We start from the raw sequence: 25263 nt of genomic DNA, 5'->3' as shown, positions 1-25263 counted from the left end.
ATGTCAAAAATTCCTTCGCAATTTATCATCTACAATGTCTCGGCATCATGTTGACCACTTCTGGTGTCAATCGCATAAATATTCTAGAAGGAGTATTTTAAAGAACATCGGCGTCAACTGAAAGGCTTAAACATGCCTTTAAAATGAAAGTAAACTTTGACGCGTTGCCATGGGAACAGCGTTCGAGATATCAAAAATCCCTTCGCAATTTATCATCTACAATGTCTCGGCATCATGTTGACCACTTCTGGTGTCAATCGCATAAATATTCTAGAAGGAGTATTTTAAAGAACATCGGCGTCAACAGAAAGGCTTAAATATGCCTTTAAAATGAAAGTAAACTTTGACACGTTGCCATGGGAACAGCGTTCGAGATATCAAAAATCCCTTCGCAATTTATCATCTACAATGTCTCGGCATCATGTTGACCACTTCTGGTGTCAATCGCATAAATATTCTAGAAGGAGTATTTTAAAGAACATCGGCGTCAACTGAAAGGCTTAAATATGCCTTTAAAATGAAAGTAAACTTTGACGCGTTGCCATGGGAACAGCGTTCGAGATATCAAAAATCCCTTCGCAATTTATCATCTACAATGTCTCGGCATCATGTAGACCACTTCTGGTGTCAATCGCATGCATATTCTAGAAGGAGTATTTTAAAGAACATCGGCGTCAACTGAAAGGCTTAAATATGCCTTTAAAATGAAAGTAAAGTTTGACACGTTGCCATGGGAACAGCCTTTGAGATTTCAAAAATCCCTTCGCAATTTATCATCTACAATGTCTCAGCATTATGTTGACCACTTCTGGAGTCAATCACATTATTTACTCGGGAGGAGTATTTAAAAGTTTACCGCATGCAGCTGTAAGGTTTAAATATGCCTTAAAAATGAAAGTAAAATTTTGACAGGTTGCCATGGGAACAGCGTTTGAGATATCAAAAATCCCTTCGCAATTTATCATCTACAATGTCTTGGCATCATGTTGACTACTTCTCATGTCAATCGCATGAAAATCCTAGGAGGAGTATTTAAAAGAACATCGCATGATACTGTCAAAAAAATCCACCTTTATGACTGACACACTTCCTTGCGCCTGGTGGTGGCGCTATACACGAGACTCACAATAGGCACATCGATGCGATCGGAATCTTCAGACGAACAAACACCCCACGTGTCATCACAATAAGACATTTTTTGCCTTAGATATTAGACACTTCCTGTTTCTCTGAATTCGCCATAAATTTGTTGCCTCGCCATGGCAGAACCGTTCGAGATATCAAAAATCCCTTCGCAATTTAGCAAGTCCAATGTCTCGACATCATGTTCACCACGTTTGGTGTCAATCCCATGAATCCTCTAGGAGGAGTATTTAAAAGTTCAACGCATGCATTTTTTAAACAATCCAAAATAGCCGACTTCCTGTTGGGCGGAGCTTAAATCTTAGAGTGCGAAAGTTGTTCGGGTCGATGAGATCTATATGCGTACCAACTCCCGTACATGTGCGTACATTTTTGCCCGATCTGTGCATCAATGTTATTTTTTTGCATTACAGGGGGCGCTACAGAGCTCCCTTGCCACGCCCATATTCCAGCCTTTGCATGAGCCTAGTGGCACGTGACTTTGACATCTGTGCCAAATTTCCGTTGTTTTCGAGCATGTTAAGGCACCCAAAGTGCACGCCAAGAGCTTAAATATGCCTGAAAATGAAAGTAAAGTTTGACGTGTTGCCATGGGAACAGCGTTCGAGATATCAAAAATCCCTTCGCAATTTATCATCTACAATGTCTCAGCATCGTGTTGACCGCTTTTGGTGTCAATCGCATGAAAATCCTAGGAGGAGTATTTAAAAGTTCACCATATGCAACTGTCAAGAAATCCACCTTTTGTGACTGCCACACTTCCTGGTGCCTGTCGGTGGCGCTATACCCGAGACTCAAAATAGGCACATCGATGCGATCGGAATCCTTGGCCGAACATACACACTGCGTTTCATCCCAATAAGACATTTTTTGCTTTAGATATTAGACACTTTCTGTTTCATTGAATTCGCCATAAATTTGTCGCCTCGTCATGGCAACACCGTTTGAGATATCAAAAATCCCTTCGCAATTTAGCAAGTCCAATGTCTCAGCATCATGTTCACCACGTTTGGTGTCAATCGTATGAATTCCCTAGGAGAAGTATTTAAAAGTTCATGACTGACACACTTCCTGGCGCCTGGTGGTGGCGCTATACCCGGGAGTCACAATAGGCACATTGATGCGATCGGAATCTTCAGACGAACAAACGCCCCGTATGGCATTACAATAAGACATTTTTTACCTTAGATATTGGACACTTCCTGTTTCTCTGATTTCGCCACAACTTTGTCGCCTCACCATGTCAGAACCGTTCGAGATACCAAAAATCCCTTCGCAATTTAGAAAGTACAATGTCTCAACATTATGTTCACCACGTTTCGTGTCAATCGCATGAATCCTCTAGGAGGAGTATTAAAAAGTTCACCGCATGCATTTTTTAAACAATCCAAAATGGCCGACTTCCTGTTGGGCGGAGCTAAAATGTTAGAGGGCGAAAGTTGTTCGGGTCGATGAGATCTATATGCGTACCAACTCTCGTACATGTGCGTACATGTTTGCCCGATCTGCGCACTCCTGTTTGTTTTTGCATTACAGGGGGCGCTACAGAGCCCCCGTGCCACGCCCGTGTTCCAGCCTTTGGATTTCTGCGATGACGGACGACTCTGACGTCTGTGCCAAATTTCAAGAGTTTTCGAGTATGTTAAGGCACCCAAAAAGTCCAAAAGTGTTAAAAAAAATAAAAATAAAAAAAATAAAAACAAAAAAAAATATAGCTGCAAGCAGCAATGGCGGGCCCTCGCACGTTTTTTTACCGCTACACGGTGCGTCCGAGAAAACGATGCACGGTGGGCAAGGGCATCAAGTGGGTTATATCATTGGGCTATTTAATGTTGTTACTGACCCATTTGGGGACTGTAGGTAAAAGAAACCCCACATGTTAGACAAACGGGGGCACTAGTGAGCCACTTAAGAGACACGCCTATGTGTGACCTGTTTGTGCACAATTAACAGCCGACAACTCTGATGTGTGTGCCGACTTTTAGGTTAATCTAAGCACGCCAAGAGTCCTAAATATGCCTGAAATAAATGTAAAGTTTGGGGCGTTGCCATGGGAACAGCGTTCGAGATATCAAAAATCCCTTCGCAATTTATCATCTACTATGTCTCGGCATCATGTTGACCACTTCTGGTGTCAATCGCATGAATCCCATACGAGGAGTATTTAAAGGTTCACAGCATGTAACTGTCAGCCTTAAATATGCTGGAAAATGAAAGCAAAGTTTGATGCGTTGCCATGGGAACAGCGTTTGAGATATAAAAAATCCCTTCGCAATTTATCATCTACAATGTCTCAGCATCATGTTGACCACTTCTGGTGTCAATCTCATGAATATTCTAGAAGGAGTATTTAAAAGAACATTGGCGTCAACTGAAAGGCTTAAATATGCCTTTAAAATGAAAGTAAAGTTTGACGCGTTGCCATGGGAACAGCGTTCGAGATATCAAAAATCCCTTCGCAATTTATCATCTACAATGTCTCGGCATGATGTTGACCACTTCTGGTGTCAATCTCATGAATATTCTAGAAGGAGTATTTAAAAGTTTTCTGCATGCAACAGAAAGGCTTAAATATGCCTTTAAAATGAAAGTAAAGTTTGACGCGTTGCCATGGGAACAGCGTTTGAGATATCAAAAATCCCTTCGCAATTTATCATCTACAATGTCTCGGCATGATGTTGACCACTTCTGGTGTCAATCTCATGAAAATCCTAGAAGGAGTATTTAAAAGAACATCGCATGGAACTGTCAAAAAAATCCAGCTTTGTGACTGACACACTTCCTGGCGCCTGGTGGTGGCGCTATACCCGGGAATCACAATAGGCACATCGATGCGATCAGAATCTTCAGACGAACAAACACCCCGCGTGTCATCACAATAAGAAATTTTTTGCCCTAGATATTAGACACTTCCTGTTTCTCTGATTTCGACACAACTTTGTTGCCTCGCCATGGCAGAACCGTTCGAGATATCAAAAATCCCTTCGCAATTTAGCAAGTCCAATGTCTCGACATCATGTTCACCACGTTTGGTGTCAATCGCATGAATCCCCTGGGAGGAGTATATAAAAGTTCAACGCATGCATTTTTTAAACAATCAAAAATAGCCGACTTCCTGTTGGGCGGAGCTTAAATGTTAGAGGGCGAAAGTTGTTCGGGTCGATGAGATCTATAAGCGTACCAAGTCTCGTACATGTGCGTAAATTTTTGCCCGATCTGTGCATCAATGTTTTTTTTTGCATTACAGGGGGCGCTACAGAGCCCCCGTGCCACGCCCGTGTTCCAGCCTTTGGATTTCTGCGATGACGGACGACTCTGACGTCTGTGCCAATTTTCAAGAGTTTTCGAGTATGTTAAGGCCCCCAAAAAGTCCAAAAGTGTAAAAAAAAAAAAAATAAAAATAATAAATATAGCTGCAAGCAGCAATGGCGGGCCCTCGCACGTTTTTTTACCGCTACACGGTGCGTCCGAGAAATCGATGCACGGTGGGCAAGGGCATCAAGTGGGTAAATATCAGTGGGCTATTTAATGTTGTTACTGAGCCATTTGGGGACTGTAGGTAGAAGAAACCCCACATTTTAGACAAACGGGGGCGCTAGTGAGCCACTTAAGAGACACGCCTATGTGTGACCTGTTTGTGCACACTTAACAGCTGACAACTCTGATGTGTGTGCCGACTTTTAGGTTAATCTAAGCAGGCCAAGAGTCCTAAATATGCCTGAAATAAATGTAAAGTTTGGGGCGTTTCCATGGGAACAGCGTTCGAGATATCAAAAATCCCTTCGCAATTTATCATCTACTATGCCTCAGCATCATGTTGACCACTTTGGTGTCAATCGCATGAATATATTAGAAGGAGTATTTAAAAGAACATCGGTGTGAACTTAAAGGCTTAAATAAGCCTTTAAAATGAAAGTAAAGTTTGACACGTTGCCATGGGAACAGCGTTTGAGATATCAAAAATCCCTTCGCAATTTATCATCTACTATGCCTCAGCATCATGTTGACCACTTTGGTGTCAATCGCATGAATATATTAGAAGGAGTATTTAAAAGAACATCGGTGTGAACTTAAAGGCTTAAATAAGCCTTTAAAATGAAAGTAAAGTTTGACACGTTGCCATGGGAACAGCGTTTGAGATATCAAAAATCCCTTCGCAATTTATCATCTACTATGCCTCAGCATCATGTTGACCACTTTTGGTGTCAATCGCATGAATATATTAGAAGGAGTATTTAAAGGAACATCGGCGTCAACTGAAAGGCTTAAATGAGCCTTTAAAATAAAAGTAAAGTTTGACGCGTTGCCATGGGAACAGCGTTTGAGATATCAAAAATCCCTTCGCAATTTATCATCTACATTGTCTCTGCATCATGGTGACCACTTCTGGCGTCAATCGCATGAATATCCTAGAAGGTGTATTTAAAGGAACATCGGCGTCAACTGAAAGGCTTAATATGCCTTTAAAATGAAAGTAAAATCTGACGCGTTGCCATGGGAACAGCGTTTGAGATATCAAAAATCCCTTCGCAATTTATCATCTACAATGTCTCAGCATTATGTTGACCACTTCTGGAGTCAATCACATTATTTCCCCAGGAGGAGTATTTAAAAGTTTACCGCATGCAGCTGTAAGGTTTAAATATGCCTTAAAAATGAAAGTAAAGTTTGACAGGTTGCCATGGGAACAGCGTTCGAGATATCAAAAATCCCTTCGCAATTTATCATCTACAATGTCTTGGCATCATGTTGACCACTTTTGGTGTCAATCGCATAAACATTGTAGGAGGAGTATTTAAAAGAACATCGCATGGAACTGTCAAAAAAAATCCACCTTTGTGACTGACACACTTCCTGGCGCCTGGTGGTGGCGCTATACCCGGGAGTCACAATAGGCACATCGATGCGATCGGAATCTTTAGACGAACAAACACACCGCGTGTCATCACAATAAGACATTTTTTGCCTTTGATATTAGACACTTCCTGTTTCTCTGATGTCGCCATAAATTTGTCGCCTCGCCATGGCAACACCGTTCGAGATATCAAAAATCCCTTCGCAATTTAGCAAGTCCAATGTCTCGACATCATGTTCACCACGTTTGGTGTCAATCGCATGCATCCTCTAGGAGGAGTATTTAAAAGTTCAACGCATGCATTTTTTAAACAATCCAAAATAGCCGACTTCCTGTTGGGCGGAGCTTAAATGTTAGAGGGCGAAAGTTGTTCGGGTCGATGAGATCTATATGCGTACCAACTCTCGTACATGTGCGCACATTTTTGCCCGATCTGTGCATCAATGTTTTTTTTTGCATTACAGGGGGCGCTATAGAGCCCCCGTGCCACGCCCATGTTCCAGCCTTTGGATTTCTGCGATGACGGACGACTCTGACGTCTGTGCCAAATTACAAGAGTTTTCGAGTATGTTAAGGCCCCCAAAAAGTCCAAAAGTGTTAAAAAAAAAAAAATAAAATAAAAAATAAAATAATAAAAATAAATATAGCTGCAAGCAGCGATGGCGGGCCCTCGCACGTTTGTTTACCGCTACACGGTGCCTCCGAGAAAACGATGCACGGTGGGCATGTGCATCAAGTGGGTATATATCAGTGTACTATTTCATGTTGCTACTGACCCATTTAGGTACAGTAGGTAAAAGAAACCCCATATTTTAGACAAATGGGGGCGCTAGTCAGTCACTAAATAGACACGCCTTTATCTGACGTTTTTGTCAACACTTAACAGCCGACAAATCAGATGTGTGTGCCAAACTTAAACTACGCTGCCAAGAGCCTGAAATATGCCTGAAATAAAAGTAAGTTTGACGCGTTGCCATGGGAACAGCGTTCGATGTGTCAAAAATTCCTTTGCAATTTAACATCTTCAATGTCTCAGCATCATGTTGACCACTTCTGGTGTCAATCGCATGAATCCCATACGAGGAGTATTCAAAAGTTCACAGCATGTAAATGTCAGCCTTAAATATGCTGGAAATTAAAGCAAAGTTTGACTCGTTGCCATGGGAACAACGTTTGAGATATCAAATATCCCTTCACAATTTATCATCTACAATGTCTCAGCATCATGTTGACAACTTCTGGAGTCAATCGCATGAAAATCCTAGAAGGAGTATATAAAAGAGCATCGCATGGAACTGTAAGGCTTAAATATGCCTTTAAAATGAAAGTAAAGTTTGACAGGTTGCCATGGGAACAGCGTTCGAGATATCAAATATCCCTTCACAATTTATCATCTACAATGTCTCGGCATGATGTTGACCACTTCTGGTGTCAATCTCATGAAAATCCTAGAAGGAGTATTTAAAAGAACATCGCATGGAACTGTCAAAAAAATCCAGCTTTGTGACTGACACACTTCCTGGCGCCTGGTGGTGGCGCTATACCCGGGAATCACAATAGGCACATCGATGCGATCAGAATCTTCAGACGAACAAACACCCCGCGTGTCATCACAATAAGACATTTTTTGCCCTAGATATTAGACACTTCCTGTTTCTCTGATTTCGACACAACTTTGTCGCCTCGCCATGGCAGAACCGTTCGAGATATCAAAAATCCCTTCGCAATTTAGCAAGTCCAATGTCTCGACATCATGTTCACCACGTTTGGTGTCAATCGCATGAATCCCCTGGGAGGAGTATATAAAAGTTCAACGCATGCATTTTTTAAACAATCAAAAATAGCCGACTTCCTGTTGGGCGGAGCTTAAATGTTAGAGGGCGAAAGTTGTTCGGGTCGATGAGATCTATAAGCGTACCAAGTCTCGTACATGTGCGTAAATTTTTGCCCGATCTGTGCATCAATGTTTTTTTTTGCATTACAGGGGGCGCTACAGAGCCCCCGTGCCACGCCCGTGTTCCAGCCTTTGGATTTCTGCGATGACGGACGACTCTGACGTCTGTGCCAATTTTCAAGAGTTTTCGAGTATGTTAAGGCCCCCAAAAAGTCCAAAAGTGTTAAAAAAAATAAAAAAAAAAAATAAAAAAAATAAAATAAATATAGCTGCAAGCAGCAATGGCGGGCCCTCGCACGTTTTTTTACCGCTACACGGTGCGTCCGAGAAAACGATGCACGGTGGGCAAGGGCATCAAGTGGGTAAATATCAGTGGGCTATTTAATGTTGTTACTGACCCATTTGAGGACTGTAGGTAAAAGAAACCCCACATTTTAGACAAACGGGGGCACTAGTGAGCCACTTAAGAAACACGCCTATGTGTGACCTGTTTGTGCACACTTAACAGCCGACAACTCTGATGTGTGTTCCGACTTTTAGGTTAATCTAAGCACGCCAAGAGTCCTAAATATGCCTGAAATAAATGTAAAGTTTGGGGCGTTGCCATGGGAACAGCGTTCGAGATATCAAAAATCCCTTCGCAATTTATAATCTACTATGTCTCGGCATCATGTTGACCACTTCTTGCATCAATCGCATGATTATTCTAGAAGGAGTATTTAAAAGAACATCGGCGTCAACTGAAAGGCTTAAATAAGCCTTTAAAATGAAAGTAAAGTTTGGGGCATTGCCATGGGAACAGCGTTCGAGATATCAAAAATCCCTTCGCAATTTATCATCTACAATGTCTCGGCATCATGTTGACCACTTTTGGTGTCAATCTCATGAATATTCTAGAAGGAGTATTTAAAAGAACATCGGCGTCAACTGAAAGGCTTAAATATGCCTTTAAAATGAAAGTAAAATCTGACGCGTTGCCTTGGGAACAGCGTTTGAGATATCAAAAATCCCTTCGCAATTTATCATCTACAATGTCTCAGCATCATGTTGACAACTTCTGGTGTGAATCACATTATTTCCTCAGGAGGAGTATTTAAAAAGTTTACTGCATGCAGATGTAAGGTTTAAATAAGCCTTTAAAATGAAAGTAAAAAGTTTGACGCGTTGCCATGGGAACAGCGTTTGACATATCAAAAATCCCTTCGCAATTTATCATCTACAATGTCTCGGCATCATGTAGACCACTTCTGGAGTCAATCGCATGAATATTCTAGAAGGAGTATTTAAAAGAACATCGGCGTCAACTAAAAGGCTTAAATATGCCTCTAAAATGAAAGTAAAGTTTGACGCGTTGCCATGGGAACAACGTTTGAGATATCAAAAATCCCTTCGCAATTTATCATCTACAATGTCTCAGCATCATGTTGACAACATCTGGAGTCAATCGCATGAAAATCCTAGAAGGAGTATCTAAAAGAGCATCGCATGGAACTGTAAGGCTTAAATATGCCTTTAAAATGAAAGTAAAGTTTGACAGGTTACCATGGGAACAGCGTTCGAGATATCAAAAATCCCTTTGCAATTTATCATCTACAATGTCTTGGCATCATGTTGACCACTTTTGGTGTCAATCGCATAAACATTGTAGGAGGAGTATTTAAAAGAACATCGCATGGAACTGTCAAAAAAAATCCACCTTTGTGACTGACAGACTTCCTGGCGCCTGGTGGTGGCGCTATACCCGGGAGTCACAATAGGCACATCGATGCGATCGGAATCTTCAGACGAACAAACACACCGCGTGTCATCACAATAAGAAATTTTTTGCCTTTGATATTAGACACTTCCTGTTTCTCTGATGTCGCCATAAATTTGTCGCCTCGCCATGGCAGAACCGTTCGAGATATCAAAAATCCCTTCGCAATTTAGCAAGTCCAATGTCTCGACATCATGTTCACCACGTTTGGTGTCAATCCCATGAATCCCCTGGGAGGAGTATATAAAAGTTCACTGCATGCATTTTTTAAACAATCCAAAATAGCCGACTTCCTGTTGGGCGGAGCTTAAATGTTAGAGGGCGAAAGTTGGTCGGGTCGATGAGATCTATAAGCGTACCAATTCTCGTACATGTGCGTGAATTTTTGCCCGATCTGTGCATCAATGTTTTTTTTTGCATTACAGGGGGCGCTACAGAGCCCCCGTGCCACGCCCGTGTTCCAGCCTTTGGATTTCTGCGATGACGGACGACTCTGACGTCTGTGCCAATTTTCAAGAGTTTTCGAGTATGTTAAGGCCCCCAAAAAGTCCAAAAGTGTTAAAAAAATAAAAAAATAAAAAAAATAAAAAAAATAAAAAAATAATAAATTCTAACAAAACCAATAGGGCTTCACACCTTTCGGTGCAGGCCATTCTGGCCTGCTCCTCGGTGCTCGAGCCCTAATTAAAACTGCAAGCAGTGATGGAAGGGCCCTCGCACTCATGTGCACCGCCACTCTATGGCCTTAGTAAAGCAATAAACCAGGGGGATTGAAATTTCCGTGGATAAATATAGGTGGATATTCAAAGGAACTTTGAAGTGCCACTACTTCTTTATGCAGCAGGTGGCGCTATGATTGTAATTGATTGTTGTAACATTGATGTGTTGAGGCCAGGACCCTTGTCAAATGTATGATGTCTGTGACAGGTCGGACATTGCATGTCTGAGTTACAACAGCTTTCTCATGGCGAAAAATCAAACTTTGATAGGCCACAACGGACACGCCCCTTTAACGAAATGTCAAGATCTTCACAATTTATCATTGTGAAGTCCCTAAGTTCAGACTGACCAAATATGATGATGATCTGAATACATTTCAATGAGCAGTAAATCACAGTGTAAAACATGTCATTTCCTGCTTCCAGCAGGTGGCGCTATAACTTTTACTGAATATTGCCATGTTGATGTGTTCAGGACAGGACAATTATCAAACTTGTGAAGCGTGGGTCAGATTGGACATTTTAAACCTGAGTTAGAACAACTTCCTGTTTCATTGAGAAACAGAAATTTGGCAAGCCGCCACATACACACCCTCCATTGAAATGTCAAGATCTCCGCAATTTAGCATTGCAAAGCCCTTTAGATGACACTCACCAAATATGATGATTATCTGATTAAATTTATAGGAGGAGTTTGTTAAAATACGAAGGCCAGAAATGGCAAAATTTGCACTCAAATTACAGAGAAAATTCAAAATGGCTGACTTCCTGTGGGGTTTAGAGCTTTGCTCCAAGAGACTTTTTTATAGGTCTTGGGGTGATACATGATCCTACCGCATTTCGTATCTGTGCGATTAACGTAGCGGGGGGGGGGCTGCTCTATTGAATTTTTGTAGGTGGCGCTATAGAGCCATTTTAACACCCCAAGTTCTGAAGCCTATATCACATGAAAATATTCGCCACTTTTGACACGTGTGCAAGGTTTCATGACTTTTTGAGCTCGTTTAGGCTGTCAAAAATGGGATTCATTTAGCGATATTTTGCGAGGCCGCGACGGACACGCCCTTTAACGAAAAGTCAAGGTCGTTGCTATTTATCATCACACAAGGTCTTGAGATTAGACTGATGAAATATGATGTTGATATAATCAAATCTCCAAGAGCAGTAAGTCACAGCATAAAAGGTGGTATTTCCTGCTGCCTCTAGGTGGCGCTATGACTGATACTGAATTATGCCATGTTGATGTGTTCAGGCCGGGACCCTTATGAAACGTGTGAAGTTGGGGGCAGATCGGACTATGTATGTCTGAATTACAACAGCTTCCTGTTTCATGGTGAAACATCACACTTTGCCAGGCCGCCACGGACACGCCCTTCAACAAAAAGTCAAGATCTTCGCAATTTATCATCGCAAAGGGCTTAACATCAGTCAGACCGAATATGATGATGATTTGATTAAATCTCTAAGAGCAGTAAATCACAGCGTAAAACATGGTATTTCCTCCTACCTCTAGGTGGCGCTATGAGTGAAGTTGAATATTGGCATTGAAATGTGTTCAGGCCAAGACTCTTATCAAACATGTGAAGCGTGGGGCAGATTGGACATTGTATGCCTGAGTTAGAGCCACTTCCTGTTTCATGGCGAAAATGCAGAAATTTGTCAGGCCGCCACGGACACACCCTCCAACGAAAAGTCAAGATCTCCGCAATTTAACATCGCAAAGGCCTTTACAAGAGATTGACCAAATATGACGATGATCAGATTAAATCTGTAGTAGGAGTTCGTTAAAGTATGAAGCCTGGAAATGACCAAATTTGCACAAAAATCAAGGCAAAAAATCAAAATGGCGGACTTCCTGTTGGGTTTAGAGCTTCGCTCCAAGAGACTTTTTTGTAGGTCTTGGGGTGATAGATGATCCTACCAAATTTCGTATCTGTACGTTTTTCGTAGCGGGGGGGCTGTTCTCTTGAAATTTTGCAGGTGGCGCTATCGAGCCATTTTTACACGCCCACTTCTGGCGCCTATACCACATGTACATTTTCGCCACTTCTGACATGTGTGCAAAATTTCATGAGTTTTCGAGCATGTTTCGCCCCTCAAAAATGCGATTCACTTTGGAGAAGAAGAAGAATAAATAATAATTAAAACTGCAAGCAGTGATGGAAGGGCCCTCGCACGCATGTGCACCGCCACTCTATGGCCTTAGTAAAGCAATGAACCAGGGGGATTGAAATTTCAGTGGGTAAATATAGGCGGATATTCAAAGGAACTTTGAAGTGCCACACCTCCTTTGTGCAGCAGGTGGCGCTATGATTGTATTTGATTGTTGTAACATTGATGTGTTGAGGCCAGGACCCTTGTCAAATGTATGATGTCTGTGACAGGTCGGACATTGCATGCCTGAGTTACAACAGCTTTCTCATGGAGAAACATCACTCTTTGCGAGGCCGCCACGGACACGCCCTTCAACGAAAAGTCAAGATCTTCGCAATTTATCATCGCAAAGGGCTTAAGATCAGTCTCACCTGATATGATAATGATTTGTTTAAATCTCTGAGAACAGTGAATCACAGCGTAAAACAAGGCATTTCCTGCTACCTCTAGGTGGCGCTAGGACTGAAGCTGAATATTGGCATTGAAGTGTGTTCAGGCCAAGACTCTTATCAAACGTGTGAAGTGTGGGGCAGATTGGACATTGTATGCCTTAGTTATAACAACTTCCTGTTTCATGGCGAAAACGCTGAACTTTGTCAGGCCGCCACGGACACACCATCCAACGAAAAGTCAAAAGCTCCGCAATTTAAGATCGCAAAGGCCTTTAGATGAGATTGACCAAATATGATGACGATCTGACAAAATCTCTAGGAGGAGTTCGTTAAAGTACGGAGCCTGGAAATGACAAAATTTGCACAGAAATCACAGCAAAAATTCAAAATGGCTGACTTCCTGTGAGGTTTAGAGCTTCACTCCAAGAGACTTTTTTGTAGGTCTTGGGGTGATATATGACCCTACCAAATTTCGTTTCTGTAGGATTTTCGTACCGGTGGGGCTGTTCTCTTGAAATTTTGCAGGTGGCGCTATCGAGCCATTTCTGCACGCCCACTTCTGGCGCCTATGCCACATGTAAATTTTTGCCACTTCTGACGTGTGTGCAACGTTTTATGACTTTTTGAGGTTGTTTAGCCTGTCAAAATGCGTTTCAATTAGCGATACTTTGCCAGGCCGCCACGGACACGCCCTTTAATGAAAAGTCAAGGTCGTTGCTTTTTATCATCACACAAGGTCTTGAGATTACACTGGTGAAATATGATGTTGATATGGTTAAATACCTAGGAGCAGTAAGTCACAGCGTCAAACATGGTATTTCCTGCTGCCTCTAGGTGGCGCTATGAGTGTTACTGAATTATGCCATGTTGATGTGTTCAGGCCTGGACCCTTATCAAACGTGTGAAGTCAGGGGCAGATCGGACAATGTATGCCTGAATTACATCAGCTTCCTGTTTCATGGCAAAACATTACACTTTGCCAGGCCGCCACGGACACGCCCTCCAATGAAAAGTCAAAATCTCCGCAATTTAGCATCGCAAAGGCCTTTAGATGATACTGACCAAATATGATGATGATCGGATTAAATCTCTAGGAGGAGTTCGTTAAAGTACGACGCTTGGAAATGTCAAAAAATGACAGAGAAAATTCAAAATGGCTGACTTCCTGTGGGGTTTAGAGCTTAGCTCCAAGAGACTTTTTTGTAGGTCTTGGAGTAATAGATGATCCTACCAAATTTCGTATCTGTAAGTTTTTCGTAGTGGGGGGGCTGTTCTCTTGAAATTTTGCAGGTGGCGCTATCGAGCCATTTTTACACGCCCACTTCTGACGCCTATACTACATGTAAATTTTCGCCACTTCTGACGCGTGTGCAAATTTTCATGAGTTTTCGGGTATGTTTAGGCCCTCAAAAATGCGATCCATTTCGGAGAAGAAGAAGAAGAAGAAGAAGAATAATAATAAACGGAGCAAAAACAATAGGGTCCTCACACCCTGGTGTGCTCGGGCCCTAATAAACGGAGCAAAAACAATAGGGTCCTCACACCCTGGTGTGCTCGGGCCCTAATAATTAAAACTGCAAGCAGTGATGGAAGGGCCCTCGCACGCATGTGCACCGCCACTCTATGGCCTTAGTAAAGCAATGAACCAGGGGGATTGAAATTTCAGTGGGTAAATATAAGCGGATATTCAAAGGAACTTTGAAGTGCCACACCTCCTTTGTGCAGCAGGTGGCGCTATGATTGTATTTGATTGTTGTAACATTGATGTGTTGAGGCCAGGACCCTTGTCAAATGTATGATGTCTGTGACAGGTCGGACATTGCATGCCTGAGTTACAACAGCTTTCTCATGGAGAAACATCACTCTTTGCGAGGCCGCCACGGACACGCCCTTCAACGAAAAGTCAAGATCTTCGCAATTTATCATCGCAAAGGGCTTAAGATCAGTCTCACCTGATATGATAATGATTTGATTAAATCTCTGAGAACAGTGAATCACAGCGTAAAACAAGGCATTTACTGCTACCTCTAGGTGGCGCTAGGACTGAAGCTGAATATTGGCATTGAAATGTGTTCAGGCCAAGACTCTTATCAAACATGTGAAGTGTGGGGTAGATTGGACATTGCATGCCTTAGTTATAACAACTTCCGGTTTCATGGCGAAAACGCTGAACTTTGTCAGGCCGCCACGGACACACCTTCCAACGAAAAGTCAAAAGCTCCGCAATTTAACATCGCAAAGGCCTTTAGATGAGATTGACCAAATATGATGACGATCTGACAAAATCTCTAGGAGGAGTTCGTTAAAGTACGAAGCCTGGAAATGACAAAATTTGCACAGAAATCACAGCAAAAATTCAAAATGGCTGACTTCCTGTGAGGTTTAGAGCTTCGCTCCAAGAGACTTTTTTGTAAGTCTTGGGGTGATATATGACCCTACCAAATTTCGTTTCTGTAGGATTTTCGTAGCGGCGGGGCTCTTCTCTTGAAATTTTGCAGGTGGCGCTATCGAGCCATTTCTGCACGCCCACTTCTGGCGCCTATGCCACATGTAAATTTTTGCCACTTCTGACGTGTGTGCAACGTTTTATGACTTTTTGAGCTTGTTTAGCCTGTCAAAATGCGATTCAATTAGCGATACTTTGCCAGGCCGCCACGGACACGCCCTTTAATGAAAAGTCAAGGTCGTTGCTTTTTATCATCACACAAGGTCTCGAGATTACACTGGTGAAATATGATGTTGATATGGTTAAATACCTAAGAGCAGTAAGTCACAGCGTCAAACATGGTATTTCCTGCTGCCTCTAGGTGGCCCTATGAGTGTTACTGAATTATGCCATGTTGATGTGTTCAGGCCTGGACCCTAATCAAACGTGTTAAGTCAGGGGCAGATCGGACAATGTATGCCTGAATTACATCAGCTTCCTGTTTCATGGCGAAACATTACACTTTGCCAGGCCGCCACGGACACGCCCTCCAATGAAAAGTCAAAAGCTCCGCAATTTAGCATCTCAAAGGCCTTTAGATGATACTGACCAAATATGATGATGATCGGATTAAATCTCTAGGAGGAGTTCGTTAAAGTACGACGCTTGGAAATGTCAAAAAATGACAGAGAAAATTCAAAATGGCTGACTTCCTGTGGGGTTTAGAGCTTAGCTCCAAGAGACTTTTTTGTAGGTCTTGGAGTAATAGATGATCCTACCAAATTTCGTATCTGTAAGTTTTTCGTAGTGGGGGAGCTGTTTTCTTGAAATTTTGCAGGTGGCGCTATCGAGCCATTTTTACACGCCCACTTCTGACGCCTATACTACATGTAAATTTTCACCACTTCTGACGCGTGTGCAAATTTTCATGAGTTTTCGGGTATGTTTAGGCCCTCAAAAATGCGATCCATTTCGGAGAAGAAGAAGAAGAAGAAGAAGAAGAATTAAAACTGCAAGCAGTGATGGAAGGGCCCTCACACGCATGTGCACCGCCACTCTATGGCCTTAGTAAAGCAATGAACCAGGGGGATTGAAATTTCAGTGGGTAAATATAGGCAGATATTCAATGGAACTTTGAAGTGCCACACCTCCTTTGTGCAGCAGGTGGCGCTATGATTGTAATTGATTGTTGTTACATTGATGTGTTGAGGCCAGGACCCTTGTCAAACGTATGATGTCTGTGACAGGTCGGACATTGCATGCCTGAGTTACAACAGCTTTCTCATGGCGAAACATCACTCTTTGCGAGGCCGCCACGGACACGCCCTTCAACGAAAAGTCAAGATCTTCGCAATTTATCATCGCAAAGGGCTTAAGATCAGTCTCACCTGATATGATAATGATTTGATTAAATCTCTGAGAACAGTGAATCACAGCGTTAAACAAGGCATTTCCTGCTACCTCTAGGTGGCGCTAGGACTGAAGCTGAATATTGGCATTGAAATGTGTTCAGGCCAAGACTCTTATCAAACATGTGAAGTGTGGGGCAGATTGGACATTGTATGCCTTAGTTATAACAACTTCCTGTTTCATGGCGAAAACGCTGAACTTTGTCAGGCCGCCACGGACACACCTTCCAACGAAAAGTCAAAAGCTCCGCAATTTAACATCGCAAAGGCCTTTAGATGAGATTGACCAAATATGATGACGATCTGACAAAATCTCTAGGAGGAGTTCGTTAAAGTACGAAGCCTGGAAATGACAAAATTTGCACAGAAATCACAGCAAAAATTCAAAATGGCTGACTTCCTGTGAGGTTTAGAGCTTCGCTCCAAGATACTTTTTTGTAGGTCTTGGGGTGACATATGACCCTACCAAATTTCGTATCTGTAGGATTTTCGTAGCGGCGGGGCTGTTCTCTTGAAATTTTGCAGGTGGCGCTATCGAGCCATTTCTGCACGCCCACTTCTGGCGCCTATGCCACATGTAAATTTTTGCCACTTCTGACGTGTGTGCAATGTTTTATGACTTTTTGAGCTTGTTTAGCCTGTCAAAATGCGATTCATTTAGCGATACTTTGCCAGGCCGCCACGGACACGCCCTTTAATGAAAAGTCAAGGTCGTTGCTTTTTATCATCACACAAGGTCTTGAGATTACACTGGTGAAATATGATGTTGATATGGTTAAATACCTAAGAGCAGTAAGTCACAGCATCAAACATGGTATTTCCTGCTGCCTCTAGGTGGCGCTATGAGTGTTACTGAATTATGCCATGTTGATGTGTTCAGGCCTGGACCTTTATCAAACGTGTGAAGTCAGGGGCGGATCGGACAATGTATGCCTGAATTACATCAGCTTCCTGTTTCATGGCGAAACATTACACTTTGCCAGGCCGCCACGGACACGCCCTCCAATGAAAAGTCAAAAGCTCCGCAATTTAGCATCGCAAAGGCCTTTAGATGATACTGACCAAATATGATGATGATCGGATTAAATCTCTAGGAGGAGTTTGTTAAAGTACGACGCTTGGAAATGTCAAAAAATGACAGAGAAAATTCAAAATGGCTGACTTCCTGTGGGGTTTAGAGCTTAGCTCCAAGAGACTTTTTTGTAGGTCTTGGAGTAATAGATGACCCTACCAAATTTCGTGTCTTTACGTTTTTCGTAGTAGGGGGGCTGTTCTCTTGAAATTTTGCAGGTGGCGCTATTGAGCCATTTCTACACGCCCACTTCTGACGCCTCTACTACATGTAAATTTTCGCCACTTCTGACGCGTGTGCAAATTTTCATGAGTTTTCGGGTATGTTTAGGCCCTCAAAAATGCGATCCATTTCGGAGAAGAAGAAGAAGAAGAAGAAGAAGAAGAAGAATTAAAACTGCAAGCAGTGATGGAAGGGCCCTCGCACGCATGTGCACCGCCACTCTATGGCCTTAGTAAAGCAATGAACCAGGGGGATTGAAATTTCAGTGGGTAAATATAGGCGGATATTCAAAGGAACTTTGAAGTGCCACACCTCCTTTGTGCAGCAGATGGCGCTATGATTGTGATTGATTGTTGTAACATTGATGTGTTGAGGCCAGGACCCTTGTCAAACGTATGATGTCTGTGACAGGTCGGACATTGCATGCCTGAGTTACAACAGCTTTCTAATGGCGAAACATCACTTTTTGCGAGGCCGCCACGGACACGCCCTTCAACGAAAAGTCAAGATCTTCGCAATTTATCATCGCAAAGGGCTTAAGATCAGTCTCACCTGATATGATAATGATTTGATTAAATCTCTGAGAACAGTGAATCACAGCGTAAAACAAGGCATTTCCTGCTACCTCTAGGTGGCGCTAGGACTGAAGCTGAATATTGGCATTAAAATGTGTTCAGGCCAAGACTCTTATCAAACGTGTTAAGTGTGGGGCAGATTGGACATTGTATGCCTTAGTTATAACAACTTCCTGTTTCACGGCGAAAACGCTGAACTTTGTCAGGCCGCCACGGACACACCTTCCAACGAAAAGTCAAAAGCTCCGCAATTTAACATCGCAAAGGCCTTTAGATGTAATTGACCAAATATGATGACGATCTGACAAAATCTCTAGGAGGAGTTCGTTAAAGTACGAAGCCTGGAAATGACAAAATTTGCACAGAAATCACAGCAAAAATTAAAAATGGCTGACTTCCTGTGAGGTTTAGAGCTTCGCTCCAAGATACTTTTTTGTAGGTCTTGGGGTGATATATGACCCTACCAAATTTCGTATCTGTATGTTTTTCGTAGTGGGGGGGCTGTTCTCTTGAAATTTTGCAGGTGGCGCTATCGAGCCATTTTTAGACGCCCACTTCTGACGCCTATACTACATGTAAATTTTCGCCACTTCGGACGCGTGTGCAAATTTTCATGAGTTTTCGAGTATGTTTAGCCCCTCAAAAATGCGATCCATTTCGGAGAAGAAGAATAATAACAATAGGGTCCTCACACCCTGGTGTGCTCGGGCCCTAATAATAATAATAAACGGAGCAAAAACAATAGGGTCCTCACACCCTGGTGTGCTCGGGCCCTAATAATAATCCTAAAAAAAAAAATAGGGCTTCGCACCTCCTCGGTGCTCGGGCCCTAATAATAATCCTAAAGAAAACAATAGGGCTTCGCACCTACGGTGCAGGCCATTCTGGCCTGCTCCTCGGTGCTCGGGCCCTAATAATAAATTTGAGCAAAAACAATAGGGCTTCGCACCATTCGGTGTGCTCGGGCCCTAATATTCAGAGCAAAAACAATAAGGCTTTCCACCATTCGGTGCAGGCCATTCTGGACTGCTCCTCGGTGCTCGGGCCCTAATAAATTCGAGCAAAACCAATAGGGTTTTGCGCCTTTCGGTGCAGACCATTCTGGCCTGCTCCTCGGTGCTCGGGCCCTATTAAAAAAATAATAATAATCCGATCAAAAACAATAGGGCTTCGCACCATTCGGTGCAGGCCATGGTGGCCTGCTCCTCGGTGCTCGGGCCCTAATAAACCGAGCAAAAACAATAGGGTCCTCACACCCCGGTGTGCTCGGGCCCTAATTAAAGTTAAAAATAGAAAGTGCAAAAAGAGATAAAAATTGTCCAATTTGGTGGTGGTTTTTCAAATATTCAAAGCTTTGTGACAAATCAACTTAAAAACAATACGTTTAAAATACAAGCATCAACAAAGTACATTACGACAAGGGACAAGGAGATACAAAGGTGGATAAGTTTGTTCTGGTTTCTAAGTAGCCTATCTAAACTATTTTCATGTTTCAGGTCTATGCACTATGGTTGCAGTGTCTTGGTATGCTTTTAATATCACTCAGCAGTTTTTTGACCCACTGTATCCTGGCATAAAGTAAGTGAAAACTATTGTTGTGCTCTTGATATAGAGGTATTGGAGATTATATATTACTAATAAGTAGTTCTGTTGTCATGTCATCTTATTTGGTAAACCAATGCTAGCTTTTAAATGTTTGATGTGTCTGTGTGTTGAGATATGAAATTGGAGAAGGGCTTTACATTGGTTGGAGTTCAGCTACGCTGGCTTTATGTGGTGGCAGCTGTTTGCTGTGTGCTTGTAGATTGCGTGGCTCAGATGAGAAAGGGTAAGTTTAATATGCATCACATATCTTCTTATTTGACACATAACAACCATTTTAATTATTAACACATTTTGTTTAATGTATAAAAATAATATTAGAAATCTTAATAACCTAATAGGCACCTGCCCTATTTTAAATTAGCGTTTAAAATAATACTTAATTAATTACATAGTTTTACGAATGTTATAAATGTATGTCTCGTTCATTTACTTGACAATTTTACTCTTTAGATCAGATCTTCAGAACTTCAGAATTTCAGATCATACCAAACATTTTCAGATTGTTCAAAGTGACTCATCTATTCCTACCAGTCAATATGGACGCAATGCATATGTGTAAGGTACAGACTTTACAAACTGATCAAAAAGTTAAATTTTCCAAAGTGTTTCATTCAAAATAAAGCCATGTAAATACATTCTGTAATTTACTGTAATTTACTTTTTTTGTGCAAAATATGCAATAAAGGTCACGTTCTTCATGATCCCATTTTTTAAACCCTAGTTAGTGTGTAATGTTGCTATAATAGCATAAATAATACCTGTAAAATGATAAAGCTCAAAGTTCCCTGCCAGGCAATACATTTTCTTTAACAGAATTTACCTTTCAAAGCCTACAGCGAACGGCCAGTTTGGACTACAGCCCTCCACTTCCTGCATTAATGAAGTCAGTAGAACAGTTTTTTGACTAAACTCCGCCCACAGGAATACGTCAGTTGCCAGCCAAGCTAAGAGCAAGCTAAGTTGCTATCGAATTACAACACACTAAACAAGCTACACAATCAGAATTCGATATGCATTTCTGAAGGAGGGACTTCATAGAACAAGGAAGACATCAGCCGTTAGAGAGAAGTAAATTGTGTGAAAAATACAGTTTTTTTTACACGTAAAACATAAGCACGTTATATTATGCACTGTAAACACAATCAAAGCTTCAAAAACACAGGAAGAACGGGACCTTTAAAATGGAATTATGAAAATTAACAGTGTATTAGGTTTTTAAAATATGTCCATAAAATATAATTTATATGCTTGCACTGTCTTCTGTTAAATATTTAGGGTAACATATCAGTTAATTTTCATAAATATACTTAAACATGTACATATTGACACACACAGATGACATCATACTACTGAAAGCATATGTAAAATGCGTAACTTAATTGTCTGTTTTTTTTTCTTTTGTAATGTTAGTTATGTGACAGTGTGAAAAAACTTTGTCCCTTTTACAGCAAAACACACACTTTTAAAGTTACTTGTATGCTTTAATACTTAATATTTTCCCTTCAACTACTAAAATTAATTGATAAAAACATATGAAATATTTTCATTACTTTATATAACCCCATAGTAAATATTATGGTATCTTCTATAGTTTCACATGTGAGAATTTTGAATTTTCCACTTACACCTTCTTACCTCTCAGATCACCATTATTTAGATATTCTTTCATTGCTATGTTTTCTGTATTATTCTTCATTTATGTTACTCTCTGTGAAAGGGCTGAACAGAAGACCTGATGCTGATATTTTAATAAAAATCTGCCCAAATATTGTCCCCTGTTGTCTGTGTGCGTTTATAACTCTCATCTTCTTTTTCACATCATTTTATAATCTACTTCAAGACTTGTTTATCATGTTTACCTTGTATCTACACACTAAAAACAAATGGTGCTAAATAGTACTAAAAGTGTTTCACTGGGTTGTAATCATAGGGGAACAATTTTAAGTGCCACATAGCACGTTTATAGCATCTGTGTAGCACCATATTGGGCTATATAGAACCACATCTGGTGCTATGGTGGTGCTATATCACCCCCGGATGGTTCTTCATAGGTGCTTTATAGGTACTACAGAGCACTAAAAATGGTTCCCCTATGATTACGAGCTTTAATTGCTATTTAGCACAATTTTTTTAGATAGAACGGTTTTGTTTGACCTCATGAGGTGATGAAAACAAAATGGCAGCCTAATGAAAAAAGATTTTATAGTTTTTTTTTTACAATCCTAGTGTTAATCTATTAAACCATACATGCGTTTATAATCGGGGTACCTTTAAAATTTGTCTAAATAAAACCAAACTGAAGAAATGACCCCACAACCCATTAAGATGCAGTTATATGTGCAATAATGTTAACAATAAAGATAAATGAACAGTTTAGGTCTGTGAATGGCTTCTGATGGTGGTACAGTGGTATGAAACATGACAAATATTACCATGATTCTTTAACAGTCTTTTATTTTTAAAATGACAGTCAATACTGATTTGCACACAATCACATACAGAACTGTACCCAATGAAAAAGTACAGTTCAAGCTATTTCTTAATCAAAACAAATCCACAGATGGAATGGCATTTTGTCCAAAAAAACATCCAGTAACCCCTGCTTAGACAGAAGCCATATATGATTTTGCTGATGCAACATTTGCATCCATTATTTTGAATCCAAAAGTATCTAAAGTTGTTAGAGTCCATGGGTGGTTGTCTGAAGGCTTTCAGATTCCACTTCTATAGAGACAACATGGTGACCAGGAATCATAGCTAGTCCCAACACTCTGGGCTCGCCTTGTGAGAAGGAGTCTGGGGATAAGAATGCAGATTTTAGAATGACTTTTCTTATGATCAGAAGCTAAAGATATTAAACATTTTGCAAGTGGTAAACTGTGAGTGGTAAATTATAAAATCTTGAAATTTTCCACATAGATTGCTAGAGCATTGCTAAAGCGTTACCTAAAGCATTTAGAATGTTGTTAGTGCCTCACCAAACTATTTTTTAAACTGGTTAAATATACTGTTACCATGAAATAATGTGACTAACATCATGTGTCTAGATACTGTATATGGATATGGTTTTCTTACAAAGTCATCCGTGTGGAGCAAAGAAGACAAAAAGCGCCATTAATGTGTTCTTAACCTTTTTTACTTCCCCTTCAAGAGCACATGTTATGCTATTAGAAAGGTTAATATATGTTTTTGGGATACCCAACAACATGGTGTACCAGATTAAAAAGCACTTTTTTCATAATATGCATATAATTTTCCTTATTTCCCAACGACTCTCAAATGAATTGTTTGAAGATACATCTTGCTAAACCCCTCCCTTGTGTGAACCTAGTCTCTTCTGATTAGTCGCAGTTGCACATTACTCTGTGTTTACAGTGGAAAGGGACTACAGTATACAGTTGTAAACCAACATATTGCTTTATCTTTCACTGTGACTCCCAAGTAATAAGAACGGCAGATGTTCTATAGTGGTCGCCAACACGTCGAGTAAGAAAAAAATACGTTGGTCCAAGCTTGGACCATTTTGATCACCAGAATTCCCGGCAGCCTGCCGACTAATTTTCCCTGCTGCCAGTGAGCCACTTTATTGCTATTATGTACTAAAGTCATCCGAATTCGGCATTCAATTGAAAAATCATCAATCAGTTTCACTTGACTGCACCCGCGAACATTCGCATCGTGCACGTAAGCCTATAGTGTGGATTGGTGATTGGTTGAGTCATAATTTGACAGGATACATTTTTCAGCAAGACACCATGACGCGTTTTTTTATTTTATGTACACATAATATAAAAACACATAAGAACTTTGCTTTGTGGACTGCGCGTGAATGTTTCTTTAATTATATTAAAACATGAAATGGAACATGTTCTTTAGATATGAGAGCCAAATGATAAGCAGTTCTTTTAGTGATTGATGATAGAACTTATTATGGGACAGTTTTTTTAAGTATCATTTGATGCAAAAATTCCTGCTAACATGAATGAAGCTCATTTATAAATTAATATAAAAATTATCAGACCTTATTTGGTAAAATCTGATTAAAAAAAGAGAGAAACTCTCTTATAATCTAGGGTTTGTTGATCACAGTTTATTTTTAATTCGAGTTTTTAAACACAGATTAACAAATTTTAGATTAAAACTAACCTGTATTAAAACCTTCATCTGTGATTTATTTTGTCCGCCATGATATACAATAACACAATATGCACTATGATTCAAATGTATTCTGTGCATATTGTGTTATTTATTAATGTATGATGTTTTATGTAGTTTATATTGTTTGCGTAACTCTATGTGGGATGGTGAATTGTCCCATTGGGATAAATAAAGTGTTTGAAACTTGAAATTATGAATTCGCCGGTGTAATTAACCTGCAACAATGGTGACGTTGTCATTCAAAAAATAAATAAAAAAACTGTTTATGCAGGCAAAGGAAATGTATTTTTGTATTATAAATCACTACCTACATACAGTACATCAGTAATCTAGGGCTGATTAAAAATAAAAACATTTGACGATCTATTAAAACAATCTATTGTATTGATAAATTGAGCAATATGGCAGGAAATATTGCGAAGCTTAGATATTGCGATATAATGAACATGATACAAGCAAGGGAAATAAGTATTTGACACATCAGCATTTTATCAATAAGGGGATTTCTAAGTGGGCTATTGAGACAAAATTTCCCCCAGATGTAGCAATCAAGCCAAATACTGAGATCATACAAAGGAATCAGAACATTTAAGTATACAAGTTGAGTCAAAATAAATAAAGTGAAATGACACAGGGAATAAGTATTGAACACACTTTATTTAATACTTTGTAGAAAAGCCTTTGTCGGTTATTATAGCTTCTAGACGCCTCTTGTATGGAGAGACCAGTCATCTGCATTGCTCAGGAGTGATTCTGTCCCATTCTTTCACACAAATGGTCTTTAAATCTTGAAGATTCCTTGGGCCTCTTTTATGAACTTTGATCTTCCGTTCTCTCCACAGATTTTCTATGGGATTTAGGTCAGGTGATTGACTTTGAAACCA

At 40.7% G+C, this 25263-nt stretch overlaps 2 protein-coding genes across 6 annotated transcripts in view; one reads left to right on the top strand and one right to left on the bottom strand.

Annotated features, from left to right (window-relative positions):
* cldn15b (claudin 15b) overlaps positions 1–21977 on the top strand; it is a 43898-nt gene extending 21921 nt beyond the window's left edge. Inside the window, exons 3-6 of one of the 2 annotated variants that reach the window (XM_065284612.2) lie at positions 20113–20194; positions 20334–20444; positions 20672–20776; positions 21051–21977. In XM_065284612.2, coding sequence (XP_065140684.1) covers positions 20113–20194; positions 20334–20444; positions 20672–20776; positions 21051–21129 — 377 coding nt within the window. In that variant the 3' untranslated portion in view covers positions 21130–21977. Of the gene's footprint in view, positions 1–20112; positions 20195–20333; positions 20445–20671; positions 20782–21050 lie in introns of both variants that reach the window. The other variant, XM_065284613.2, reaches the window with a different exon arrangement.
* Positions 1–25263, bottom strand: part of naa38 (N-alpha-acetyltransferase 38, NatC auxiliary subunit) — a 156598-nt gene that overhangs the window by 62403 nt on the left and 68932 nt on the right. The window contains exon 3 of one of the 4 annotated variants that reach the window (XM_065284623.2): positions 22659–23017. The exons of the other annotated variants lie outside the window; for them this stretch is intronic. Within the exon in view, the coding sequence (XP_065140695.1) occupies positions 22902–23017 (116 nt within the window). The 3' untranslated portion in view covers positions 22659–22901. Of the gene's footprint in view, positions 1–22658; positions 23018–25263 lie in introns of those variants that run through there. 4 annotated transcript variants of the gene reach the window in all.

Source organism: Paramisgurnus dabryanus, chromosome 5 (genome assembly GCF_030506205.2).
Source record: "Paramisgurnus dabryanus chromosome 5, PD_genome_1.1, whole genome shotgun sequence".
In the NCBI taxonomy this organism is placed as follows: Eukaryota; Metazoa; Chordata; class Actinopteri; order Cypriniformes; family Cobitidae; genus Paramisgurnus; species Paramisgurnus dabryanus.
Note: the sequence above shows the minus strand (reverse complement) of the source record. Positions and strands in the feature narration are given on the sequence as shown.